The sequence below is a fragment of the Martes martes genome (genome assembly GCF_963455335.1).
Source record: "Martes martes genome assembly, chromosome: X".
NCBI classification, from domain to species: domain Eukaryota; kingdom Metazoa; phylum Chordata; class Mammalia; order Carnivora; family Mustelidae; genus Martes; species Martes martes.
The window spans coordinates 1,552,631-1,575,568 of record NC_137897.1 but is presented as its reverse complement, the minus strand read 5'-3'; the positions used below and the strand labels follow the sequence as shown (position 1 = coordinate 1,575,568).

General features: G+C 45.3%; 1 protein-coding gene across 1 annotated transcript; it reads left to right on the top strand.

Moving 5' to 3' along the window:
* Positions 1-1,058: 1,058 nt before the first annotated feature.
* On the top strand, positions 1,059-22,006 carry ARSL (arylsulfatase L; the record flags this gene model as incomplete). The annotated part of the gene is made up of 10 exons (XM_080794909.1): positions 1,059-1,098; positions 5,173-5,347; positions 6,751-6,872; positions 8,333-8,455; positions 11,203-11,626; positions 12,729-12,865; positions 14,917-15,051; positions 15,752-15,914; positions 17,614-17,735; positions 21,573-22,006. 10 exons carry the CDS (start codon positions 1,059-1,061, stop codon positions 21,950-21,952), a joined length of 1,821 nt encoding a protein of 606 aa, XP_080651035.1. The 3' UTR covers positions 21,953-22,006.
* Between the last annotated feature and the right edge of the window lie 932 nt (positions 22,007-22,938).

Genomic DNA, 22,938 nt, shown 5'->3' with positions numbered 1-22,938 from the left:
TCGGCTACAAAAAGAACCAGCAGCTCCCATGAGAAGGAGAGAGAAGCTGTATGCCTGGGTCCAGAGCCTCCCGGTGCCACGGACCCTGCAGGACCTGTCTTCTCTTAGCGGACGCTGGGGAAAAAACAACAGGAGTCCAGCTGCCTTGTTCATCAGCAGTGTCCTTCTGCAGACCTGCCTTGGAGCAACAGGGAATCCCCACCGAAACAGCGCCTACCCTCCTTCCTTTGATTTGTGAAATCTGCAAAGAATTTTTGAAGTCGTGAACATGTAAGATGGTTATCCGCCAAGCATGAGCCCCAAATCCCAACTCAGACATGCGTGGGCCACAGAGAGCAAAAAAAACAAAACAAAACAACAACAACAAAAAACCCCGAACGCACGAGGGGCTTCGAGGATGGATCCTTGGATAGGATTCCGGCCCTGGGGAGTGTTCAGAAAAGTCTTATTTAGGGAAGTCTTTGGAAAGGATCACGTTTGCATCTTATGCTGCCTGAAACGGGCATCTTATCCCCTGAGGAAGGAAGGTGCTCCCTCGTGAATAGAAAACAAACAAACAAATATGGCCTAAAATCCAGAAGTTTCCAAATACAGTTGTAGGGCTAAGGAGGGGCCAAGCTATTTGCATAGGACAGTGCTTGTTGATACAAGCAGAGGTGTGTTCTGTTCCCCCTTTTTTTAAATTTCGGAGGCAGAGGCCAGTGATGGGGAGGTGGGAAAGCCACAAAATTGAAGGACTGTCCAAGAGGCATTTTTGAAGGCAACGGCTTTCCCACTTTGGAGCACAGCCAGCCAATACCCCTCTGAACTGAATAAAGGTCGGAAAGGTTTCCCCCTCCTCGGGCATGAATGAGTCAGTGTTCTCAGCCTGAGGCCTCCCGGCTCCTTCTGGCACGGTTCCATTGTATAATGAAGAACAGAAGTTCTTCTGTAGAAACCGGGGACTACCGTAGCACCCGGACACCGGCGACAGCCCTGTCCATTCTCTCTGGACAACCGAACTTGTTTCTGCCACCTCCCGGCTGTGGCTTTGAAGAGTCAATCAGTTCCGGACGCACATGCGTGCAGTGACCGGGCAGGCCTGGGGACTCTCAGACGGTGAGTGCTGCCGCCCCGGCAAGGAGAGGCCGCTCCCTGCCGTGCACAACCAGTCCTTCACCTCCAACCTCCCACCTCCAGCCATTCAGGTAAGCGGCTCTCCTGGGGCTCCTGGCAGGGTGGTCCCGGACTGCCCAAGGAATGCTGGGCAGCTGTGCCAGAAGCACGCTGCGTTGCAGGGCACACCACGTCCTCGGAGGCAGACTCTAGCAATCTTGCAGAAGCAATTTTGCAAAAAGGAAAAAAAAAAAGAGAGAAGAAAAGCAAAAACATCAGGAACACGTTTCCAACCCCCTCTTCCCTGGGGTGATTTCAAAAAGCAATGCAGATCGGAATGAACTAGAAGCATAATCCGGAGGCTGGGGAAATGGAACGATCCCAGATTCCTACAGGTCTCAGAGCGTGGGGACTGGATGTGGGAGGAATCCTGGAGATTGGAAACTCAGCTAGATTCCAGAACAGGGCTCAGGCAGAGTGGCAAAGGCAGGCTTGCTGCTACCCTGGGGCAGGAGGACAGCCGGGAAGCAGGAGTGCAGTCTCATCCCCGAGTGGAAGGCGGTCAAAGCCTACCTTACGCCTTACACCGTTTTCTCTATCTTTCTTTAAAAAACTGGGGTCCAAGTGATCGAAAACCTTGTATAAGTTTGACGGATACAGCTTGGGCATTTGAGACACGCCGAAACTGCTTTGCGATTACAACACAGGTCCTAGCGAATTTCTCCAGGACGTCACATATTTACCATTCCTTTTTTTTTTTTTTTTTTTTTTTGCTTTGAGAAAGATTAAGATCTGGTCTAGGGGACACTTTGAGCGCCGTCGGCTATGAGCGCTATGTTGTGCATTGGCGTTGTGCATTGTGCATTGCATTGTGCATTGTGCATCACCTCTCCAACCCCCTCCAACCCAGACCCCTGAAAGCCAGCACGCTACTCTCTGCTTTCACTCCACTGTGTTTTCTTAAAGTTTTCTCTGCTAACAGGATGCCAATCTGAAAAAAAGAGTAGGCAGCATTCTATAAACCGCTGAGTTCCTTTCCAAATATATATATACACACTTCCTTTCTGTAGCTAAATATATAGAACATACCATTTAGAAGCTAGACCCATATTTGGCGTAAGGAAACCTCATATGGGTTTTCAATTACCGTTGGCTCTCAGACATAGACTGTCAACGATAACCACGTATGACGGCTACAACCAGCCACCTTCCCCCAGAAAAGTCAGAAGCATCCCCTCATAGGTTTTTCTGGCAAAAACCCAAAATTTTACATATAAATAGATAAAATGCCTGTCCCAGCTGCACATAACGACCGTGTCTACTTTATACTCTAGTGTATATTTTATATTTTTAAATATTACATACATGTTATGTATTACCATGTAATAAGGTATGTTTTCTGTATATGTGTATCACCATATGATGTATAATGTGTTATTTAATTTATAAGTATACATAAATAAAAATATTTATACAGACCCCTTAAGAGGTCATGATTTAAGATCTGTAGCCCAAAGCCATAAGCTGGACCAAACTAAGAGTGGGTTGCATGAGGATAGTATGAAAAGAAAGCGTTTCCAGCTTCCGTCCTCTGCTCATTCTGAGACACGCTGTTCGAAACCATCCACCTGTAAAAGCAAGTCAGGTAGACAGAATCCCTGACATCCTAGCTCTCCATCAGAAGAGGGGAGTGGCTTCACCAACAATGCACACTCTAGGAGCTTCGAGCTCTAGGACCTGCTGGAAAAGGCAAAGTTATGGAGATACTAAAAGATCAGTGGTTGCTGGGGTTTGGGGCCAAGGAGGGATGAACAGGGGCAGCACTGGGTGTTTTTAGGGCTATGAAACCACTCTGTAGGACACTATAATGGTGGGTCCATGTCGTTATACATTTGTCCAAACCCATAGAATGGGCACCACCAAGAGGAAACCCTAGTGTACGCTAAACACTTTGGATGGTAGAGAAAGCACACAGCTACCGTCCCAAAGGGTGACATCATGCACCCTCCAGAAGCAAACCAAGATGTGCACGAAGTTCGGTGGCTCACACCTCATGCAATTCCTTCCTGGAAGTAAGTGAACCAAATAAACAGCCATAGCTTGGTGCTAGGCATGGCCCAGTGGTGGAACCCATCAGGCTTTATTGCACCTGGAAACTTCCCTATGCTGGATATGCTGTCTATATACAGAGGAACCCACAGAGGAACCTAACCCAGGAGGTCTATCTGTACACAAGCTTTGCCCTGTCCCAGCTGCACATAACAGCCATCTGGTTGACCACAGGCTCATTGCCTTGTCCTTGAGGTGAAGCAAATACTGTGTGTGAAAATGGGAGAAATCACCTGAGACGGCTAGGAAGTTTGGAAAGAACCCTGTACCACCTGTGGCCAAAGACTGACGTCCATAGAACATGAAGGATGCAGAAAGGTCAGGCTGCACTGGAAGGACACAGAGCCCATTGGCGTCTCCCAGGAACAGCTTACGTGGGGCAAAGTGGTGCTGATGGGAGGGCTGGATGCCCCCCCAGGCTGAGAAGCATCCCCCCACCGTGGAAGCCAACATCGCTTCAAACAACTCGTGAGTAGGTCTTCAAGGTCACTGCAAGGGCCGAGCCAGATCAAGGTCACTGACCCACAGAAATCCAAAGTTGGCTTTCCCCTAATGTCTGAGCCAGGGGTTGGGCGGTGGGATGGGGAGTTCATATTTAATGGGGACAGAGTTTCAGTTGGGATAGATGAGATCATCTGGGCAAAAAAAAAAAACCCAAATCCATATCGCCCAGCCCTGGAAAGTCATACATTCTACATTCTTAACATGGTGTTCAGCATCTTAAAAGCTTTTTTAATGGGGAAGGCCATTCTTTTTATGAGTTTTTGGTCATTGTTTTAAGGTTTCGTTGAGATCATCGGAGAGAATCCAAGTCTCCCTTTCGCTAAATACTTAGTATTTCATGCACGGAATTAGTGCATGTCTGCTGCCTTTGTTATGATAGACGTCCTTTATTTCTTCCAGGCAATAAAAGTCAGGAGAGAACATGTTACCTCGGGACCACTCTTGGTAAGACAGGATTATATGGGATCCTTGATCTTCTCTTTCTGCTTCTACGTTTCCTTTTGTCCCTTTGTCAGGATGCATGGACAAAGGGGTCTTCTTCACCTAGTCATTGATGGTGCATCAAGGGCAGTGATCATGGGACTCGGGATTCCTCTCAGGGATCCACACCCCCCATCCGGGAGCTTGCGAAGGAAGTCTGTTTCCCTATTCCCAAACCCAGCTGTCTGATTTTCCAGGGAGTCCATATTGCAGATCTTTGGCGACTCAGGTCTCATCTGTACTCCCTGGCATTGGGATAGCAGGACTCTTGTCCTGCTGTGTATGCATGAGCCCAAGGTGGCTTCCATAAAAAGAGAGAGGAGGGGCTCCACGGATGCCATGGTTATGGGGTTATGATAGTGATGATGGTGGGAAAGCCCCCAAGCTCCGTGGCAATTATTTCTCCTGATGTGCCACCACCAAGTGTCCCTACTCTGGGCTGGAACCTCAAAAGACCCACTTCCCATCATGAAAAAAGTCAGTCACATTCATGCTGGAATATATGCAGACTTTTAATAGACTCAGAATCAACAACTGGCATTGGTAAGCCCTTGCCCTGACTTTTCTTCTCTGTCTTGCTCTGGTCAGTGGTCCAACTGTCTACCAAGTGCCACAGATACCCAAGTTCAACACAGTTGACTTCTTTAGGGAAAAAGGAAGGAGAGGCAAAGGGGAAGGATCTGTAGCTATTCTGGGGACCTGATCCATGCCTAATAAGAAACCAAATAAGGTTTTTTTCTTAATCACGGGTATGATGACCTAACAATAGACTGCAGGGCTTAAAATGCCAAAAAAATGTTGACAGTTGAAATCAAACCATCAAGCGCGTGAGTTGTCTTCAACTAAGAAAAAGTCAAACGCCCAAGAATGTACTTAACTATTCTACAATGTGATGCTATTATCAAAGTCTCCTAAAATGTGGACTTGCCTAAAAAAGTCCCCCCTACAGAAGTCACGTACAAGACATGGGATAGCAGAGTTAAGCGTTCATCGGCACCTTGTCTTTCAGGAGCTGGCTGGCTGTGACGGTCGGCATGCTTCTAGGTGTGAGGCCCTCCACTTGCAGGGATTTATCTGGTGGGCGTCCAAACATCCTTCTTCTGATGGCGGATGATTTTGGCATTGGTGACATTGGCTGCTATGGCAACAAGAGCATCAGGCAAGGATTCTGAGAGTCGTTCATCTGGGACCCCAATGAAGACACCACTGACAATGGATCAAACTCTCCATATGTGCTATCCAAACTTTGATGGGATTCTGCACACACTCCTTTCATGCCCCTAACCCTTCCTTCTTCCCACCCCAGTGCTAACCCCAGCTCAGATTCATCCGACCTGTGACTCATCACTTCCCTTTTAGACGTGTTTTCACCAGCACGGTCCAAGATGGACAGTGTTTAAAAATCGCTGGTGTTGTGTCAGAGTCAATGACCCGAGTTTCCTCACGCTCCACTTCTGCCCATCAACCCAACTCCACCCATTCATGCATGACTTCAGCGCTCCCTGCTGAAAAGCTCTGCTTCTGACGGACAAATCCATGTCCCATCACCACCAGATATGACATGTTTATCTGTCATTGCTGGACCGTATCTCTAAGAATGAGCTCACCCCATCGCCTCGATCACAATCTAATTGTCCTTGGAGACCCAGCTTAGGCACCACCATGAACCTGCCTCTGAATCCCACCCTCACTACAATATGTCGGTGCTGAGAAGTATAATTTTCAAGAGTCCCATTAGAGAAGGCACCCCAGATTCTCGCTTCTGGATTTCCCATTATGCCCATCTCTGTGCCAATAGCATGTTGCAGAAACTTAGTAAACAATATTGAACTGAGTTTATGTTACTTCCATGGTACAGATGACATTTGAAGTTCTTGCCACTGCCTTTTGGTCATTCCCAAGAACACCTTGATGGGTTAAAGGATGATGGGCTGATTTTCTTTCTTTTTGGAAATTTAAATTCAATTAATTAACATATAATGCATTATTGGTTTCTGAGGCAGAGCTCAGTGATTCATCAGTCTTATATAATACCCAGCGCCCATCACATCACGTGCCCTCCTTAATGCCCATCACCCAGTGACCCCATCCCCCCACCCACCTCCCCAGTAACCCTCAGTTTGTTTCGTATACTTAAGTGTCTCTTATGGTTTGTCTTCTGCTCTGATTTCATCTTGTTTGATTTTTTCCTTCGTTTCCCTCTGATACTCTGTTTTATTTCTTAAATTCCATGTATGAGTGAGATCATATAATACTTGTCTTTCTCTCATTGACGTATCTGGCTTAGCATAATACTCTCTAGTTCCGTCCACATCATTGCAAATGGCAAGATTTCATTCTCTGGCTAAATAATATTCTCTGGTTGAGTAATATTCCACTGCATATATAGAGACCACATCTTCTTTATCCATTCGTCTATGGGTGGACATCTGGGCTCTTTCTATAGCTTGGCTATTGTGGACATTGATGAGATGAATTTCTATTAAATGTGTCCATATGCTTGTAGGAAACCGTACGTGTTTGTTTGTTAAGAAATAACACTGTTCACGTTTCCCTCTGTAGGACTCCAAATATTGACCGCCTCGCAGAGGACGGTGTGATGCTCACCCAGCACGTGGCAGCTGCATCAGTGTGCACCCCAAGCAGGGCTGCTTTCCTAACGGGCAGATACCCTCTCCGATCAGGTTTGTCCTCTCTCACATCTAACCATAGCTCTGGAGAAGAACATGATCCCTGTATTAGAGATACTAAAGCATGGGTCCACTGCTATAGTGGGGAGAAGATAATGTAATCCCTCCATATTTCTACCAGATTAGACCCCGTAAGGGCCATAGAGCCCTGTAGGTAATGAGGTGACACAGGCAGAGGGATTGAGTAGGGAGTGGACCAAAAGTTTGAAGTCTGTGTGATGTTTTTGGCATCCTTCTGCCCTTTGTCCCTAAAGATAAGGAATCTCCATATCAAGGGTTATGTCCTTTAGTTAAAGCCAACTGATTGTAGATGTTAACCCTTTCTTTAAAAACCTTCACAGAAACACCTAAACTAGTGGACTAGTGTTTGAATAACTGCGGACTGGCCTGGCCATGTGACTCTCACAGACTCTCCTATATATGGGTCCCTGGCATCTTCTCATGCTCCCAGGGAAGACAGAATTCTGGCTAATGTAAATTTATGTTCCACTGCTCTTCCACTCAACCAGATGTATGCTCAAAGCTTTGGAAAATCTCAGAATGAATTCTCCAAGTTCCCAAATGATGACGGTTGAGATATGTTTAGTCTTGGAGCCAAGTAGATCTTCTCTAGTTAAGACTGAGCTGCATTCATAAAATCGGTCTAGGAGGTACAGAGCATGTTTCAAGTTAGTGGTTCTTGGCTGTATACTGCAGAGCTTTAGAAAAATATTTAACCCATGATTTTAAACACTTGAATAATTCAGTGAATTGAGTTGCTTAAGATATCAGGGTCAGTGTGAATTATATGCATGCCTCCCTACTTTGTTAGCATACATGGATCATCTGGGGCATCTTGTAACCATACCAAATCCCAAATTCTACCCCCAACCAATTACAACCACAATCTCTGGGGAGGCACCTGATTGGCTCAGTTGGCTAAGCATCTGACTCTTGGTTTCAGCTCAGGTCACAGTCTCAGGGTCGTAAGATTGAGCTCCACGTTGGGCCCCACTTTCAGTCTGGAGTCTGCCTGAGAGTCTCTCTTTCTCCCTCAACCCTCTGCCTCTCCCCCAGCTCACACTCTCTCTCCCTAAAGTAATTAATTAATTAATTAATTATTTAAAATCTTAAAATAAAATCACAAGCTCTGCATTGACAACCAGGTCTCAGAATATTTTCAAGCTCCCCAAATGATTCCAAAGTACAGACGCGTTTGAAAATCTTTGGATTATATCAAGAGTCTGGTGCAATTATAGAACCATTTTTAATTCTCTTTCCTTTTTCACTTAATTCTCTTTGTGTGTATAACCTTCACATAACAGGACGACAGTTCTTCTTACTAAGTTTTCAATTAATGTTTCACCAGATATTTTAAATGAACAATTAATAATAATAATTAGTATTATCATTATCGTTATTATTAATGTGTCGTTGTGTGATGGTAATGTTTCTTTGAAAATGGTTGTCCAAAGGTATGGTTTCCAGCAACGGTTATCGTGTTCTTCAGTGGACCGGAGTATCTGGAGGGCTTCCAACCAATGAGACAACTTTTGCAAAAATATTAAAAGACAGAGGATATGCCACTGGGTTAATAGGTATGTATATTTTTAAAGTATTAAGTATATTTCCTTTATATGGAGAGTGTAGTCAACCAAAAACCTTGGGAACGAAATGGTTTTGATGCAGTGGGATTGTCCACCAGGCAGAAAGATGCATGAGTGCAGGGATGACCTGAGTACTCAGAGTGCCTTGTGTGAAGTAGATGCTGAAGATATATAAGTTTAATGAAACACCTGGCATTTCATAGTATTTGCTGATGCACCATGATTAAAAAAAAGGGGGGGGGGACATTTTTTCCTAATGTCAACAAGTTACCAACAATTTCCGTAATGTTTTCCCTAAATTCTGCACAGAAATGGGACTGTAGGGCTCAGTACTTCCCTGCTTTCATAAATAGCGTGCTTATCTTTCTAGATGTCAACAAACCATGTCATGTACAAAATGAAGCACAATTAAGGATAGTAGTTTCTTGAGAGGGGACCAAGCTGTCATTGTTGCTATCATGTTATAGTGATAATTTTTATTAAACAGTGCCATTTATGATCATAAACAGCAAGACTAGCTGATACACTGAGTATCCAATCCAATAGACTTATTATAATTTTTTTAAAAGATTTTATTTATTTATTTGACAGACAGAGATCACAAGTAGGCAGAGAGGCAGGCAGAGAGAGAGAGAGGGGGAAGCAGGTTCCCCGCTGAGCAGGGAGCCTGATGAGGGGCTCGATCCCAGGACCCTGGGATCATGACCTGAGCTGAAGGCAGAGGCTTCAACCCACTGAGCCACCCAGGCGCCCCAACTTATTATAATTTTTTGAGATAGAAGTCCATTCTCGGGGCACCTGGGTGGCTCAGTGGGTTGAAGCCTCTGCCTTCAGCTCGGGTCATGATCTTGATGTCCTGGGATTGAGCCCCACATTGGGCTCTCTGCTTGGCAGGGAGCCTGCTTCCTCCCTCCTCTCTCTGCCTGCCTCTCTGCCTACTTGTGATCTCTGTATCAAATAAATAAAATCTTAAAAAAAAAAAAAGTCTATTCTCATGGAACACTCCTTGGATAATCTCGTGAGGTTTTCTGGATGAGAAACGGCCATTTGGGGTGGTGGGAAGACACAAAGGTCTCTATCAACGCTCTAATAGTACAGGGGAGAAGATAAGCATCTGCGATTGATTGAACTTGAAAGCTGTGCTCTGTAGAACCTCTGACCTACCATGACCCTGACTACCCTTACAGCGGTTTAACAAAGAAAGGGACAATTCCAAAGTCAGGAAATTGCTTACCAACACTGAGAACAGCAGATCGTTTTCTAGAACAATGTGAGCACTCTGCGCCTTCCTTACTGCTCTGCCACAGACCTTTCCAAATTTAGCTACAGTAGACTGAATAACAGTCACCAAAGATATGTCCTACACGGTGGAAGCTAAAAAAATATTACCTTATATGGAGAAATGGTCTTTGTGCATGTGGTTAAATGAAGGATCTTGAGATGAGGAGATTTTCCTGATTACCCAGGTGAGCTTTATATGCAAGGTTAAGACTCCTTTTAAGACAGACATAGACGTCAAAAAATGGGCAGAAGACTTGAACAGACACGTCTCCAAAGAAGACCTACAAATGACTAACAGACACATGACAAAAAGTTCCTCATCACTAGCCATCGGGGAGATTCATATCAAAACCACATTGAGACACCACCTTATACCAGTCAGAATGGCCAAAATCAATGAGACAGTAAACAACAAGTATTGGAGAGGATGAGGAGAAAGGGGAACCCTCTTACAGTGTTGGTGGGAATGTAAGTTGGTGCGGCCACTTTGGAAAATAGTGTGGAGGTTCCTTAAGAAATTAAAAATAGAGCTTCCCTATGACCCTGCAATCGCACTACTGTGTATTGACCCCAAAGATACAGATGTAGTGAAATGAAGGGCCATCTGTATCCCAATGTTCATAGCAGCCATGGCCACGGTCGCGAAACCATGGAAGGAGCCAAGATGCCCTTCAACGGACGAATGGATAAGGAAGATGTGGTCCATATACACTATGGAGTATGATGCCTCCATCAGAAAGGATGAACACCCAACTTTTCTATCAACATGGACAGGACTGGAGGAGATGAGGCTGAGTGAAATAAGTCAAACAGAAAGAATCAATTATCATATGGTTTCACTTACTTGAGGAACATAAGGAATAACATGGAGGATATGGGGAGATTGATCAGAGAAGTGAGCTGGGGGAAATTGGAGGGGGTGACGAATCATGAAAGACTGTGGACTCTGAGAAACTGACGGTTTTGGAGGCGAGGAAGTCAGGGGTTGGGTGAGCCTGGTGGTGGGTATTAAGGAAGGTGCATATTGCATGGAGCGCTGGGTGTGATGCATAAACAATAAATTTTAGAACACTGAAAATTAAATTAAAAAAGAAAGACAGACATAGAGGGATATATGACACAGAAGGGGGCACAGTCCTGTCAAACCTTGATCTTGGGCTTCTAGCCTCAGAACTATGGGAACATAAATTCCTATTGCTTTAAGCAACACATTAATGGTAATTTGTTTCAGTAGCACAGGAAACAACGTACCACGTAATGCTGCCACACGTGCACCTCATTGCTCTGTAACAGTGCTAAGCAGGCTGTGGTTGAAATACCTGTGAACACTACCCACATCTTTGTACTTCCCCACCCTGTTCGTGCCGGCAGCAGAACAGCTGGAAAAGGGCAAGCCTGCAATACCTACTACCCAATGATCAGCTGGTTGTGACATGGGAATCCTTTTTGCCTTTCAGGAAAATGGCACCTGGGACTCAACTGTGACTCTTCCAATGATCACTGCCACCACCCCATCAGCCACGGATTTGACCATTTCTATGGAATGCCGTTTTCCATGATGGGAGATTGCATCCACTGGGAACTGTCGGAGAAGCGTGCAGGCATGGAGCACAAACTCCACGTCTGCTTCCAAATCATGGCCTTCGCTGCCCTCACACTCACCGCTGGGAAACTCACCCATCTGACATCGTGCTCATGGACGCCGGTCATCTGGTCAACCATTGCCGCCATCTTGTTCTCCATGACCTCCTGTTTCATAGGGGTCCTGATTGTTCATGCTGACTGCTTTCTGATGAGAAACCACACCATCACGGAGCAGCCCATGCACTTTCAAAGGACGACGGCTCTTGTTCTCAAAGAGGTCTCGTCCTTTGTCCAAAGGTGAGCATCAAAGGGCTAGCTACATCCCAGTGCTCTGGTCCATGATGAAAATGCATTTCAAAAAGTCTTTCCACTTTCTTTCTCTAATGGAGATAGGAATGGTGAAATCATTCTGGCCCAGCAAGGTATTTTTGGTAAAATGTGTCAGAAATGTTGTTCCATTGAGCCCAAGCTGATGGTGCCAATTGAAACAGGTGACAGGGCAGTTGAAAGTTGCTGTAGTCCCCCAATCCTTGGAGTCAGTCCCATTATGTAAGCACCCACCGATCACCACAGGCCATATTTAACTAACAAAATGAACTGAATTACCTGAAGATTTACATTAATTTTAAATATTTTTAAAGCTCTATCATCAGAACTAAGTTGTCCTCTTGCTAACTCTATCCTAAATGTAAATTTGAATAACAAAGGAACTTACTATGTCAGGGCTAAGAGGGGCAAGATATAAAGCTCCATCACACAGAGCTCCCCAAGTCTTCCTGTAAAGTGGGGGACACCACAGAACCCCAATTCACCTGGTGGAGATGAGGTTTTGATCATGTTCCAGAACATTCTTTTCAGGGGCTTGCCTAACATGGGTCAGAAATGATGCTGATAATTACTGTCGAAGGCAGAGAGAGGAACAGATGAGGCACCACCTAGATGGGGGACAATCAAATTGAAATTAATAACCTAATACTTGCCATTTTTAAAGTGTGTTTTAAAATAACCATGACATATCCTAAACTTTGTGGCATGAGAGCAATTAAAAAGAAAACCAAATGTGAAATAATCACTTTATTCTGTATGCTAAGGTTCTAAATGGGAACATATAGTGAACTAATTGAAATAAACATCAGATTAGACAGTTGTCTGGGGTTCCGTCTTACGTTCATTTGCCAGAAGTATGTAGAGTTATAAATTGATAAAATTCAGGGGGAAAAAATGTGTATAGTATCAGTGTGAATTTTTCAACAGACTTTAGAAGGGTAAAGTCATCACATTAAAGAGTAGTAGATATACTTGCTGAAGGAAGTGACAATCTAGATCTCTATTTTGTGTCTCTAGGACCTCAATCTATCCTTAAGTAGAAATAACTCTGGTCGCCGTTATTTATTTTCAGGAACAAGCACAGACCTTTCCTCCTCTTTGTCTCCTTTCTACACGTGCACACCCCTCTGGTCACTACAGAGACGTTCCGTGGGAAGAGCATGCATGGGCTGTATGGGGATAACACAGAAGAGATGGACTGGATGCTGGGTAAGTGCCTTTTCCCGGTGAAAATGGGACAGGTACCCATCCCAAAACAGCAGGAGGAAAGGACATACAGAATGAGATGACATTAACTGTGTTTGCTTTCTTCCTACTTATCACACTGTCTTAGGTGGGCTGTTCTTTTTATTTTTCCTCAGGAAAACATAGATTAAAATCCCCATGGGTAGGATTGTCTTGCTTTGTTCTCCCTATGCATCCCCTGGGTTTGGAATGATGCCTGGTATGACACAGAGTGCACACTTCTTCACTGGGTACATTGGATATAAACACAACCACTCCCTTGAGTCTCAAGCAAGGACTTGGATGCTCTTGGGTTGACATGCTGGTGGACATAGAGGGCTAGGAGCTGCAACATAATGGGAATCAGAGATTTTAGGAGAAAACATGATTTTAATAATCTGTAGAAAACATTACCTTGGAGGAGATTGTTGGCAAAAATGCTGGAGGTTGGGAGATAGGTAGGCAAAGATCGATGTCATATCATGTCCCCAGTGCAGCTTCAGGACAGACTGACTCATCATTGCCACTATGGTCCTTGTGTGGAAAAGATGAAGAATCACTGGAAAATACAGGCTATTTTATATGATGTCAAATATGGCGTGTTTAAAATAGAATTCACCATGCCACAACTTGAGGGAAAATCTCTTAAATGAAAGACATACAGATATATGTAATCCAATACATATTGAATGATAAAGTCTGAAATTCTATAGTAGAGAGTTAAGAACCCCCTTAGTCCATCAAGATAAGGAATTCTTAAGACCTAGGTCAACAATCTTCTCTATGGTTTCAGTGTCTCCGTGCTCCTTGATTGAGACTGATGGCTCTTGATTGAGTTTCAAACTCAGTCAAGCCACAATATGACCACTTTTTTTTTAATGAAAATCATGGTCCAGGTGTAGATAGGTGGAGGACAGGGGATTTTTAGGAAACTATTTCGTCTGGTACTATAATGCTAGGTACATGGTATTATGCATTTATCAAAACCCTTAGAATGTACAACACCAAGAGCAAACCACCATAGAAACTACAGATTTTAGTTAATAATAGTTTATCAGTATTGGCTCCTAGATGACATTATGACTCAGCTTATCTAAAAAACCTAAAGCTATTCTAAAAAAAAATAAAATAAAATCCATTAATTGAAGGAGGGGGATTTCCTAGAACCACCGATTTTAAGTCTTCAGCAACTGAAGACACAGAAATGTCTTGACTACAGATGGAACAAAGAAAGAGAAAAATAATAGGGACATGGCTAATTTCAAACTAAGGGGATGGAAAATGGTCTTCATTGTGCTCAGTCAAACCCATGAAAATGCAGTGTCCCCAGACTGGAGGAAAAAGCAAGGCCCAACTCAAAAGACATACTGTTTAAATATAAAGACGCACATAAGGTAGCAGTAAAACCTACCCAATAACGGGATCTCCTTGAGACCACAGTCAACTTGCACAACACCTGGTCCTCATGAAAAAGTAGATTGTAAGTTCTGTCTCCTGTTGGAAATAAAATAATATGATTCTTCCCATCCAAATTAAAAAAAAATCTCATAGACATGGTGAATTGCATCAACCGTAAGATTTCCCTTTGATTATAAGAGACTTGGAGCCACGGTTGTAAACCATTCTTCATGGATGGACATACATCGCCAATGCCATTGTCAGCCTTGTTCTTAGACCCTCTTGATCTCTCCTTTTTTCCCCTCTTTCCCTTTGTTTAATTGAAATATGGTTGACTCTATGCTCTTTTTTCTTTTTTGCCTCCTTTCCAAGCTTTTGCTATTTTTTCCTATGTAGTCTCTACTCTGTAGCTTGTGTAAAACTTTTTAGAAACAGAATAGGGTATCTCTAAGGGCGTATGTAAATCTTGAGTCAGTGATATTCGGGATAGCATGATTTTATTGCTACTCGCTCCCATTATATGTGAAGACTAAAGGCTCGTTCTCATGGAGACGTCCAAAATGCTGAGACACACACTGGGCACCTTGGTTTAAGATAGTCTCCATTTTGACTGGCTCAAATGCACATATTCTTCGCAGGGCAGATCCTTGATACTTTGGATATGGAAGGTTTGACCAATAGCACTCTTGTTTATTTTACGTCGGATCATGGGGGATCTTTAGAGGCTCAACTCAGAAACAACCAATATGGCGGCTGGAATGGAATCTACAAAGGTAGAGAGATGATGGGCTTCTTGTTCATGGTCTCTATCCCTACCCTACAGTTCCCAACCCTTCCCATGGAATGGGGCCATCCACCTCAAGAGAGTCACCAGGGAATATTGTTTTTCTGTTTGAGGTGGAAATTATAATTTGTGACTTTTTTTCTTTTGCCCAATGCCGTGGTTTTGGTCTAGTCACAGAATTGTGCAACCATCACCACCACTTAATGGCAGAACATGGTCATCCCCTCAGAAAAAACCTCAGCACATATTTGCAATCATTCCCTCGTTCCCTCTGTCCCCAGCCCCTGACAACCACCACCTGAGTTCAATCTCTGCATATTTCCCTAGTGTAACCATTCCATGGAAACGGAATCATGCAGTATGTGGTCTTTGGCCACTGGCTTGCATTCACTGAGCACAAAGTTTTCCAGATTCATTCCCATTGTGCCACGTGTTCGTGCTTCATTCGTTTTCATGGCAGAATAATCTTCCATTGTCTGGATGGACCACACTTGGGTCATCCATTCATCAAGTGATGGACTCGGGAATTACGCAGTGCATCCAAGGACAGTGGTGGCCACATCATATTCAAACTGGAATTTTACCAACTACAGACACATCCTTATTGGGTGTACCCCAAAAGATGGCAAAACACACTGCCAAAAAAACATGGCACAATCACATTCTTTTCTGTTCATGTTTACACACAGGTGGCAAAGGGATGGGGGGCTGGGAAGGTGGGATCCGCGTCCCAGGGATCTTCCGGTGGCCTGGGGTGCTGCCGGCCGGCCGAGTGATCCACGAGCCCACCAGCCTGATGGATGTTTTCCCCACCGTGGTCCAGCTGGGGGGCGGTGAGGTGCCCCAGGACAGGTACAGAACAGCTCAAGGAAACCCAAGCAAGTCGGTTTTGCATACAGACAAACATGTATGTGAAATGTCATTGTCACTTTTGAATTGCGTAACATGTCCATGAAATGAGTCTCTGCGAAAACACTGTTGGTTCCGTACTATTAGCTAAACCTGCTTCATTTTATACATAGATCTGTCTAGGTATGTAGATTTAGATACATCATTTAGATATATTTTCCATGTTACATATATATTATTTATACATATCCATTTTTAGAAATTTTTGTGCATAGGCAACAAAATTTAATGACTTCATGTTATTTTCTTTCAACCATCCCCTCATATGTGGACATTAGCCTTGCTTTAAAAAAAAAAAATTACTGTCTGGTCACATTATTGCCAGTCATAATTGCCTCCTAAGGAAGTATCCCTCAGAAAGTGAATTCCGGAGTCAAAGAGTATGACCATTTATAGGTAAATCTCTTGATATATTTTGTCAAACTTTTCCTTAGGAATCACTACCAGTCATATGTGAGGTATCCATCTTAAAACAACAGAACTAAAATCAATGTCAATTCTGTACATGTAATTTATATATATAAATTACTCATACGTGTCTATACACGTATACATCTATGTGTGTGTTATAATTTTCACTGTTTTATCCTTAGAGAGGTTGAATATGTCATACCTTGTTGTCTCTTTTCCTGCACTGAATATCATATCTCTGGTTGATTATTTTTCCTAATTGGGCACTAATCTTTAAATTAATTTATATCATTTGCTTTAATTTGTCTGACATGTATATTGCGAATGTGTTGTTGCACAAGAAGGTAAAATAAATATAGCCATATAGTGTCTGATACATGTATACACACAGACACATAATCATATACATGTGTCTACATGTAAATGAATATATTTTTGGAGGTGTAATTATATTTACACATACACACGTATATATGGTGTAGATAGATTCTTTTGTTTCCCTTTTCATGGTAACTCGTAACTCTAAGTAAAATCTCTTTGGGGTTCTGAATTCTCTACCTTGACAAAGAACATTAGTCAAATTAGAGAAAAAGATCCCCTTTTTATGGCTTTTCAAAGTAAATGGTATCTGTAAAAATCTGTCCTTGGTATTGATGATTCACATCTGGACACAGAGGTTCCTGAAATTAGACCACGTCCCTGGGGCATAAAATGCCCGTGGTAGCCCCTGCAAATCACAATGCTCGATATAGGTTTTCTCCTAAGAAGGGTGGAGGAAATGGAAGTGGAATCCCAAGAAACCTCCATCCTGAATGGGAATGGAGATCCATCTTGGAAACAAGGAAGAAGACAAGGAAGGGGAAGGGGTAGGAAGACAGGAAGGTAGCGATGGAGGAGGAGAGGAGAGGGAGGGCACTCTGCACACAAGGAAATGGTATCATGTTGATTTAAGAATACAGCATATGCTATCATGGCTTAGAGCCCAATAAAGTATAAAACCAAAAAGGCATTTCACTGAATCTTCAGCTTATTCTTGCATTGGTAATAATGTTGGGCAAAGAATAACTTCAGCTGAGCATGTGGGATCCTCGGTGATCTTTTAGCCAAAGGTGATGCTTGTAGACGCATAATGGAGGTCCCTCTTGCAATGCTTCCCTAAGCTTGCGAAGGCTCGAGCATGCCTTCCGTGCACCCCTGCAGCGACCCTGAGTCCCTGTGCTCCTGTCCGCAGGGTGATCGATGGCCGGGACCTGCTGCCCTTGCTGCTGGGGACAGCACAGCACTCTGACCACGAGTTCCTGCTGCATTACTGTGAGAATTTCCTGCACGCAGTCCGTTGGCACCAACGGGACGGTGAGTACTCTGGGTGATCAAGTCACATCTTGGCTTCTGTTCCCGTGGCTTTGCTTCACAACTGGCCCTTTTCTCACTTTCTGGGCAGTATTTTCCCCGGACACCAGCAACATCCTTCCTGATGCAAGCAGTCAGTTACCTTATCACCAGATTATCCTTGTTTACGGGGTTTTCATATGGCTTTCCCGTACACAAGTGTTCCCGTCTGCCTCTCGCCCTTGAAGCCCCTACTCTTAGTCTACATCAGTCTCCACCTGTTCCAACCACCTTAACTCAACAACACGATTTCACCCTTGTAATAACCATTACTTTGTGGTATAAGCTGCCACGTCCATACCGCATCATTTTTGCATTTTGAAATTTCCTGGGCTCTTTTGGCCCAACTGACCTTTTAAAAGAACTATAAGATCATTTGCAAGATTTTTTTTTTCATCCCATGGGAAACTGAATTGCCTTGGCATCCCATGGGTCCATTAACTCAGGGAAAAGTTTGGTTATTTTTACAGTATCAGATTTTTGCAACTGAAACCTGTTATGCCCCTCCCCTAGTCTTCTTACTTAAAAAGCATGCATTTCATCAAGCATATTATTCCTGTCCCACGTTATTTCATTGTATTTTAACTGCCTTCACGTTTATCAGGATCTACTGTTCATCTTCACCTCACTGGCATCCCCAGAAGTTTTCTGTTTTCGGGATCATGTTTCTTTTAAAAACTCAGTTCTTGCGTGGACGGGAGAACTATCATTTTTAAATTTTACACACAGTGAATTTCTGCCACGTCCTTTGTCTTCTGATAACAGAATTTCACCTACTTGAGTGACTTTTCTTCATTTTTATTTCCCTATGATTCTGAGGTTTCCTGACATTTTCTCCTCTGTTGGGTTTGCCCTACAAATTGATCAGATCTGTGACTTTGTGATTGCATAGGTTTTCTGATTTTTTTTTTTTTTTTTCTGCCAGTGTTTGGAAAGGGCTGTATTCTCCTAGTGCTTTAACTCATCTCTCCATTCCTCAAAACCATTCTCTAGAAGTCTCTAACTGTCTGAATCAGGAGTGAAGGAATACCTCTTTGGATTTCCCTTATTTCAGGAAATTACCATAGATTTTTTTTTTTTTTCCTTAAATGCCCCTCCCTTTTCACCCATTCTCTTCAATAGTATCGTAATCTGATATGGCTTTTAGTGCTACATTTCATTTTTTTAAAATTATGTATTACCATCTCCTTCCATTTTTGAGGGTTTCCTTAAAAACCATCATTCCATTTTACATCCCAGTCTACATCCATGCATGCCTGAGAGCACGAATAACTGGGTCCAGTGTTCAAATCTGTTCTTTTACATTGTGGCTACCTCATGACTGACCTCTCATCTGTCAGTCATTGGGCAAACGCTTCTATATTTTTTCAAGGGGAGTAGCTGGGGAGTGTATTCCCAGTGCCCAAGCCTCTTCCGGGGCACCCTAACTGGCTTTCACAGATCCACTGCTCATCCTACATGCATAATCCACTTAGCTCCCCTGCTGAAAGCCATCCCAAGACCACCCACTGCACACACATCAGCACAAATTCCTCCTTGTACGGTGACCTATGCCCTCCCCATCTCTGAGAACCCCACTCAAAGAGGGCTGGATCCCCAAGTGACTGGCTCATGCTCCATGTTCAAATGCAATATTACCTTTTGAGCAAGGCTTTCTTGACCCCAAGAATCCTGCCATGGTGCACCCATCCTCTCCCTCCAACAGACACACACACTCACACGTCCACCATCACCTTCCACCCTTTACGGTTTTCTTATTTCTGTGGGTTTTGTTATGCCCCAATAACGGGTCCGTGATTAAAGGAGCGAGACTGATACAAAGCGAAGGTCAAGCAAAGCTTTATTGCGTGCCAAGCATCAAGAATCTAACCGAACGTTCGGGGCCGCACCTCTTACAAGAGAGGGCGACCCTTCTCTGTTTCACAGTCTAGCTTTTAAGGGTAAAGGCCATGCGGTTGGGCCTGGCCACGCACAGGTAACCAATGAGATTGTAACACACACAGGAAACTCCACAGTGATGCTAGGTGACCAATTGAATTATAATTTACCCTAGTAGACATTTGAACCAGCCTATTACACCTTGATTAGGATTGGCGCCAAAAGGGTTCCCAAAGGGCGGGGGCCCATACTCCTTGGTAGCTAGGGAGACAGTATGCAACCCCCTACTGATCAGATGTCTCCACCTGGCCTGACCCACCTTTGTATCTGGGCATTGTTACCTGGAGCTGGTTTCCGGGACCCGCCTTTAAGTGAATCCCCTGGGGGAAGGGGAGCAAGGACAGTTCAAGGGCTAAACAACAAGGTTTTGTTTAACCTCAATGAAAGCCTCTTGACAAAATATAAACATAAAATAGGTCCTTACAGGTTTACCACTGTCTAGCCTCTTTTGCCTCACTAAGACTTGTCTGTCTTCCCTTTGTGCTCAACACGTTTGCTGAATTATCACAGCAGTGAGTGACCTTGCTAGGTCCATAGGGCCGTGCCTCGTGGCTTCCTTCGCAGAGCCCAAGAGGAGCCCTGATCCTGACCCCTATCTGTCCCTGCTTCCTGGTCTTTCTGCCCCTGGAGCTGCTCCTGGAGGAGGCAGGCCCACCAGAATCCTGCTCTCTACCCTCCGGTTACCCACGTGACTTCCCCAGACTCACTGCCCTTGGGAGGGATACAAAGGATGGGTGTGGGGGTCTCCCTCCCAAAAGCAGGAAGCCGGGGAGGACGGGCAGTGACATCGGCATGACCCAACTCCAGGCAGGAGGCCAGTGCAGGGACCCCGATGGACCTCCCTTCCATTCTTCCAAGGTCCCTCCCTGAGGCAGAGCTCCATCTGGTACCCTCCCAGAGGCTGCAAGTGGTTTGCTGTGGCTTGTTCCTCCCTTCCTCTGTCCTCTCCTCCTCCCTCCCTTCCTTTTCCTGTCGGTGCCTGCCTCGCTGTGGGGGTGGGGTGAGCCTGGGAACAAGCTTCAAGAGAACAGCTGTTGCCGTTTTAAGCCTCTGAGCACCTTGCCAGGAAGGAGGCATGTGGAATTCACTCCTTTGCAAACAGCCTTACGGAGCTGTAGTTCAGCCTCAGCAGAAGGGCACGGACTGGTGGCTTACAAACCACAGACTTATTTCTCCCAGTTCCGGGGGCTGGACAACCCAGACAGGCTTCTGCTGGCCGGTAGACTGCCACCTTCTCACTGTGTCCTTGCATGGTGGAGAGACAAGGGACGCAAGCTCTGTCCTGGCCCTTGTCAGGGCACTCATCCCGTTCTTGAGGGCTCTGTCCTTGTGACCTGTTAATCTCTCACAGCCTCCACTTCCTGATTCCATCCTGTTGGGGGGTCTGGGCTGCAATATATGAATTTTGGAGGGACACGATTTCTGCCCATGACACTGTAAAATTCACTCTTTTAAAAGGTACAACTCGGGGGCATTTGACACATTCACCATGTTGTGCAAACAGCACCTGTGTCTCGTACCACAACATTCCATTCTCCCGAAGGCACCCCGTCCCTGTTAGCACTCGCTCTCCATTCTCCTCCCCAGCCTTGGGCGTCTACTGGTGTTCCTTCCCTGTTGCGGACATCTCCTACCAAGGGGATCCCACACTCTATGTCCTTGGGTATCTGACTTCTCTCACGGAGCAACGTGTTTTTGACGTTTATGCACCAGGTAACAGGTCTCAGCTTCATTTATTTTTATGGCTGATCCCATCCCATGGTGGGGATGGCCTCCATCTGCTCATCCATTCTCTTCAGCTTCTCTCCAGCCATCGTTCTACTTCTCCAGGTCAACCCCCTGAGATTCTCGTCCTTCCCTCAGGAGGAAGACTGTGGAAAGTCCACTACACGACTCCAGTGTTCCACCCAGAGGGTGCCGGTGCCTGCTACGGGAGAGGGGTCTGTCCGTGCTCCGGGGACCGAGTGGCCCATCACGACCCACCTTTGCTCTTCGACCTGTCCAGAGACCCCTCCGAAGCCCACGTCCTCACCCCGGACACGGAGCCCTTGTTCTATCAGGTGATGGACATGGTCGCACGGGCCGTGGAGGAGCATCGCCGGACGCTCATCCCGGTGACTCTGCAGCTGGACACGCAGGGCAACACGTGGAAACCCTGGCTCCAGCCCTGTTGTGGCCGGTTCCCCCTCTGCTGGTGTGATCGGGAAGGTGACCCGGAATCACTGCCTGCCGGGGACAGCTAGCTCCCTCCCTCATCCCCGTACTTCTTGATCGAAATACAACTCCCCTGTGAAGTTAAGACGTCCCTTTATGTGGGTGGGACAGTTCTGCACCCCGAAACCCAAAAGGTATAAGGAAAACACAACAGTGTGCCATCACCCCTAAGTCAACCGAACCACAGCGGGGTTGTTCAGCGCCCTGGACCCCCAACAAGGAAGGGAGAAGCAAAGCCCCTCCTGCCATGGGGATTTCCATTCCCCAACCCCAGCCCTACCGGGAGGAGGCTGCTCTGTCCCCATCCAGACTCACAGTCCCCGTGGAAGCTATTTCCGTACCAGATGGGTTTGCCGACAAAGGCCAGGGGAGCACCAAACATAGCCAGAAAAGCTGTGACTGGGGCCAGTTTAAAGAGTTTAGGTTTACTATACTCTTTTCAAGCCATTATTCTCTGCAAACAGATGCCCTAGAAATTTAGGAAACCCAGAACTTGGTGGGGGGCTGTGCTGGGTATTCAGTGTTCTCCTGCTCTGTGTGGGAGGTCCTTGCATTAGCAACAAGCCCCCTGGCCCCCAGGCTTTGCACTGGACATGCCCAGGACGGGACACCACCAGGATGCGGACTTTATTCCGGACCTGCACCCAAGCCCCTCTCTCTGCACACACACACACACACGCATGCCCGGCGCCCCACCACCATCCCTTTGGAAGGCGGCAGCTTTAACCCCCTAAACTCATTCTCTCCAAGCTGCAGAGCTGGGAAGTCCTGAGAAGAAGGTGTGGACAGGGAGGGCTTCTCCGGAGAACTTTCAGGAAATGTGAGCTAACTAGGGCCGCCAGCTCTAAGGTAAACTCGTCTTTTCGCCAAACAGATCCTTCAGCAAACTGCCCCAACCCTCAAGCTTTTGGCAAGCCTCAATTCCCAATGACTATCACCCCAAAACGCAGAAGGGAGTTGGAAAGGGACAAAGAGAAATCCGGGCAGCTAATGGGGACCAGGACGGGGAGGTGAC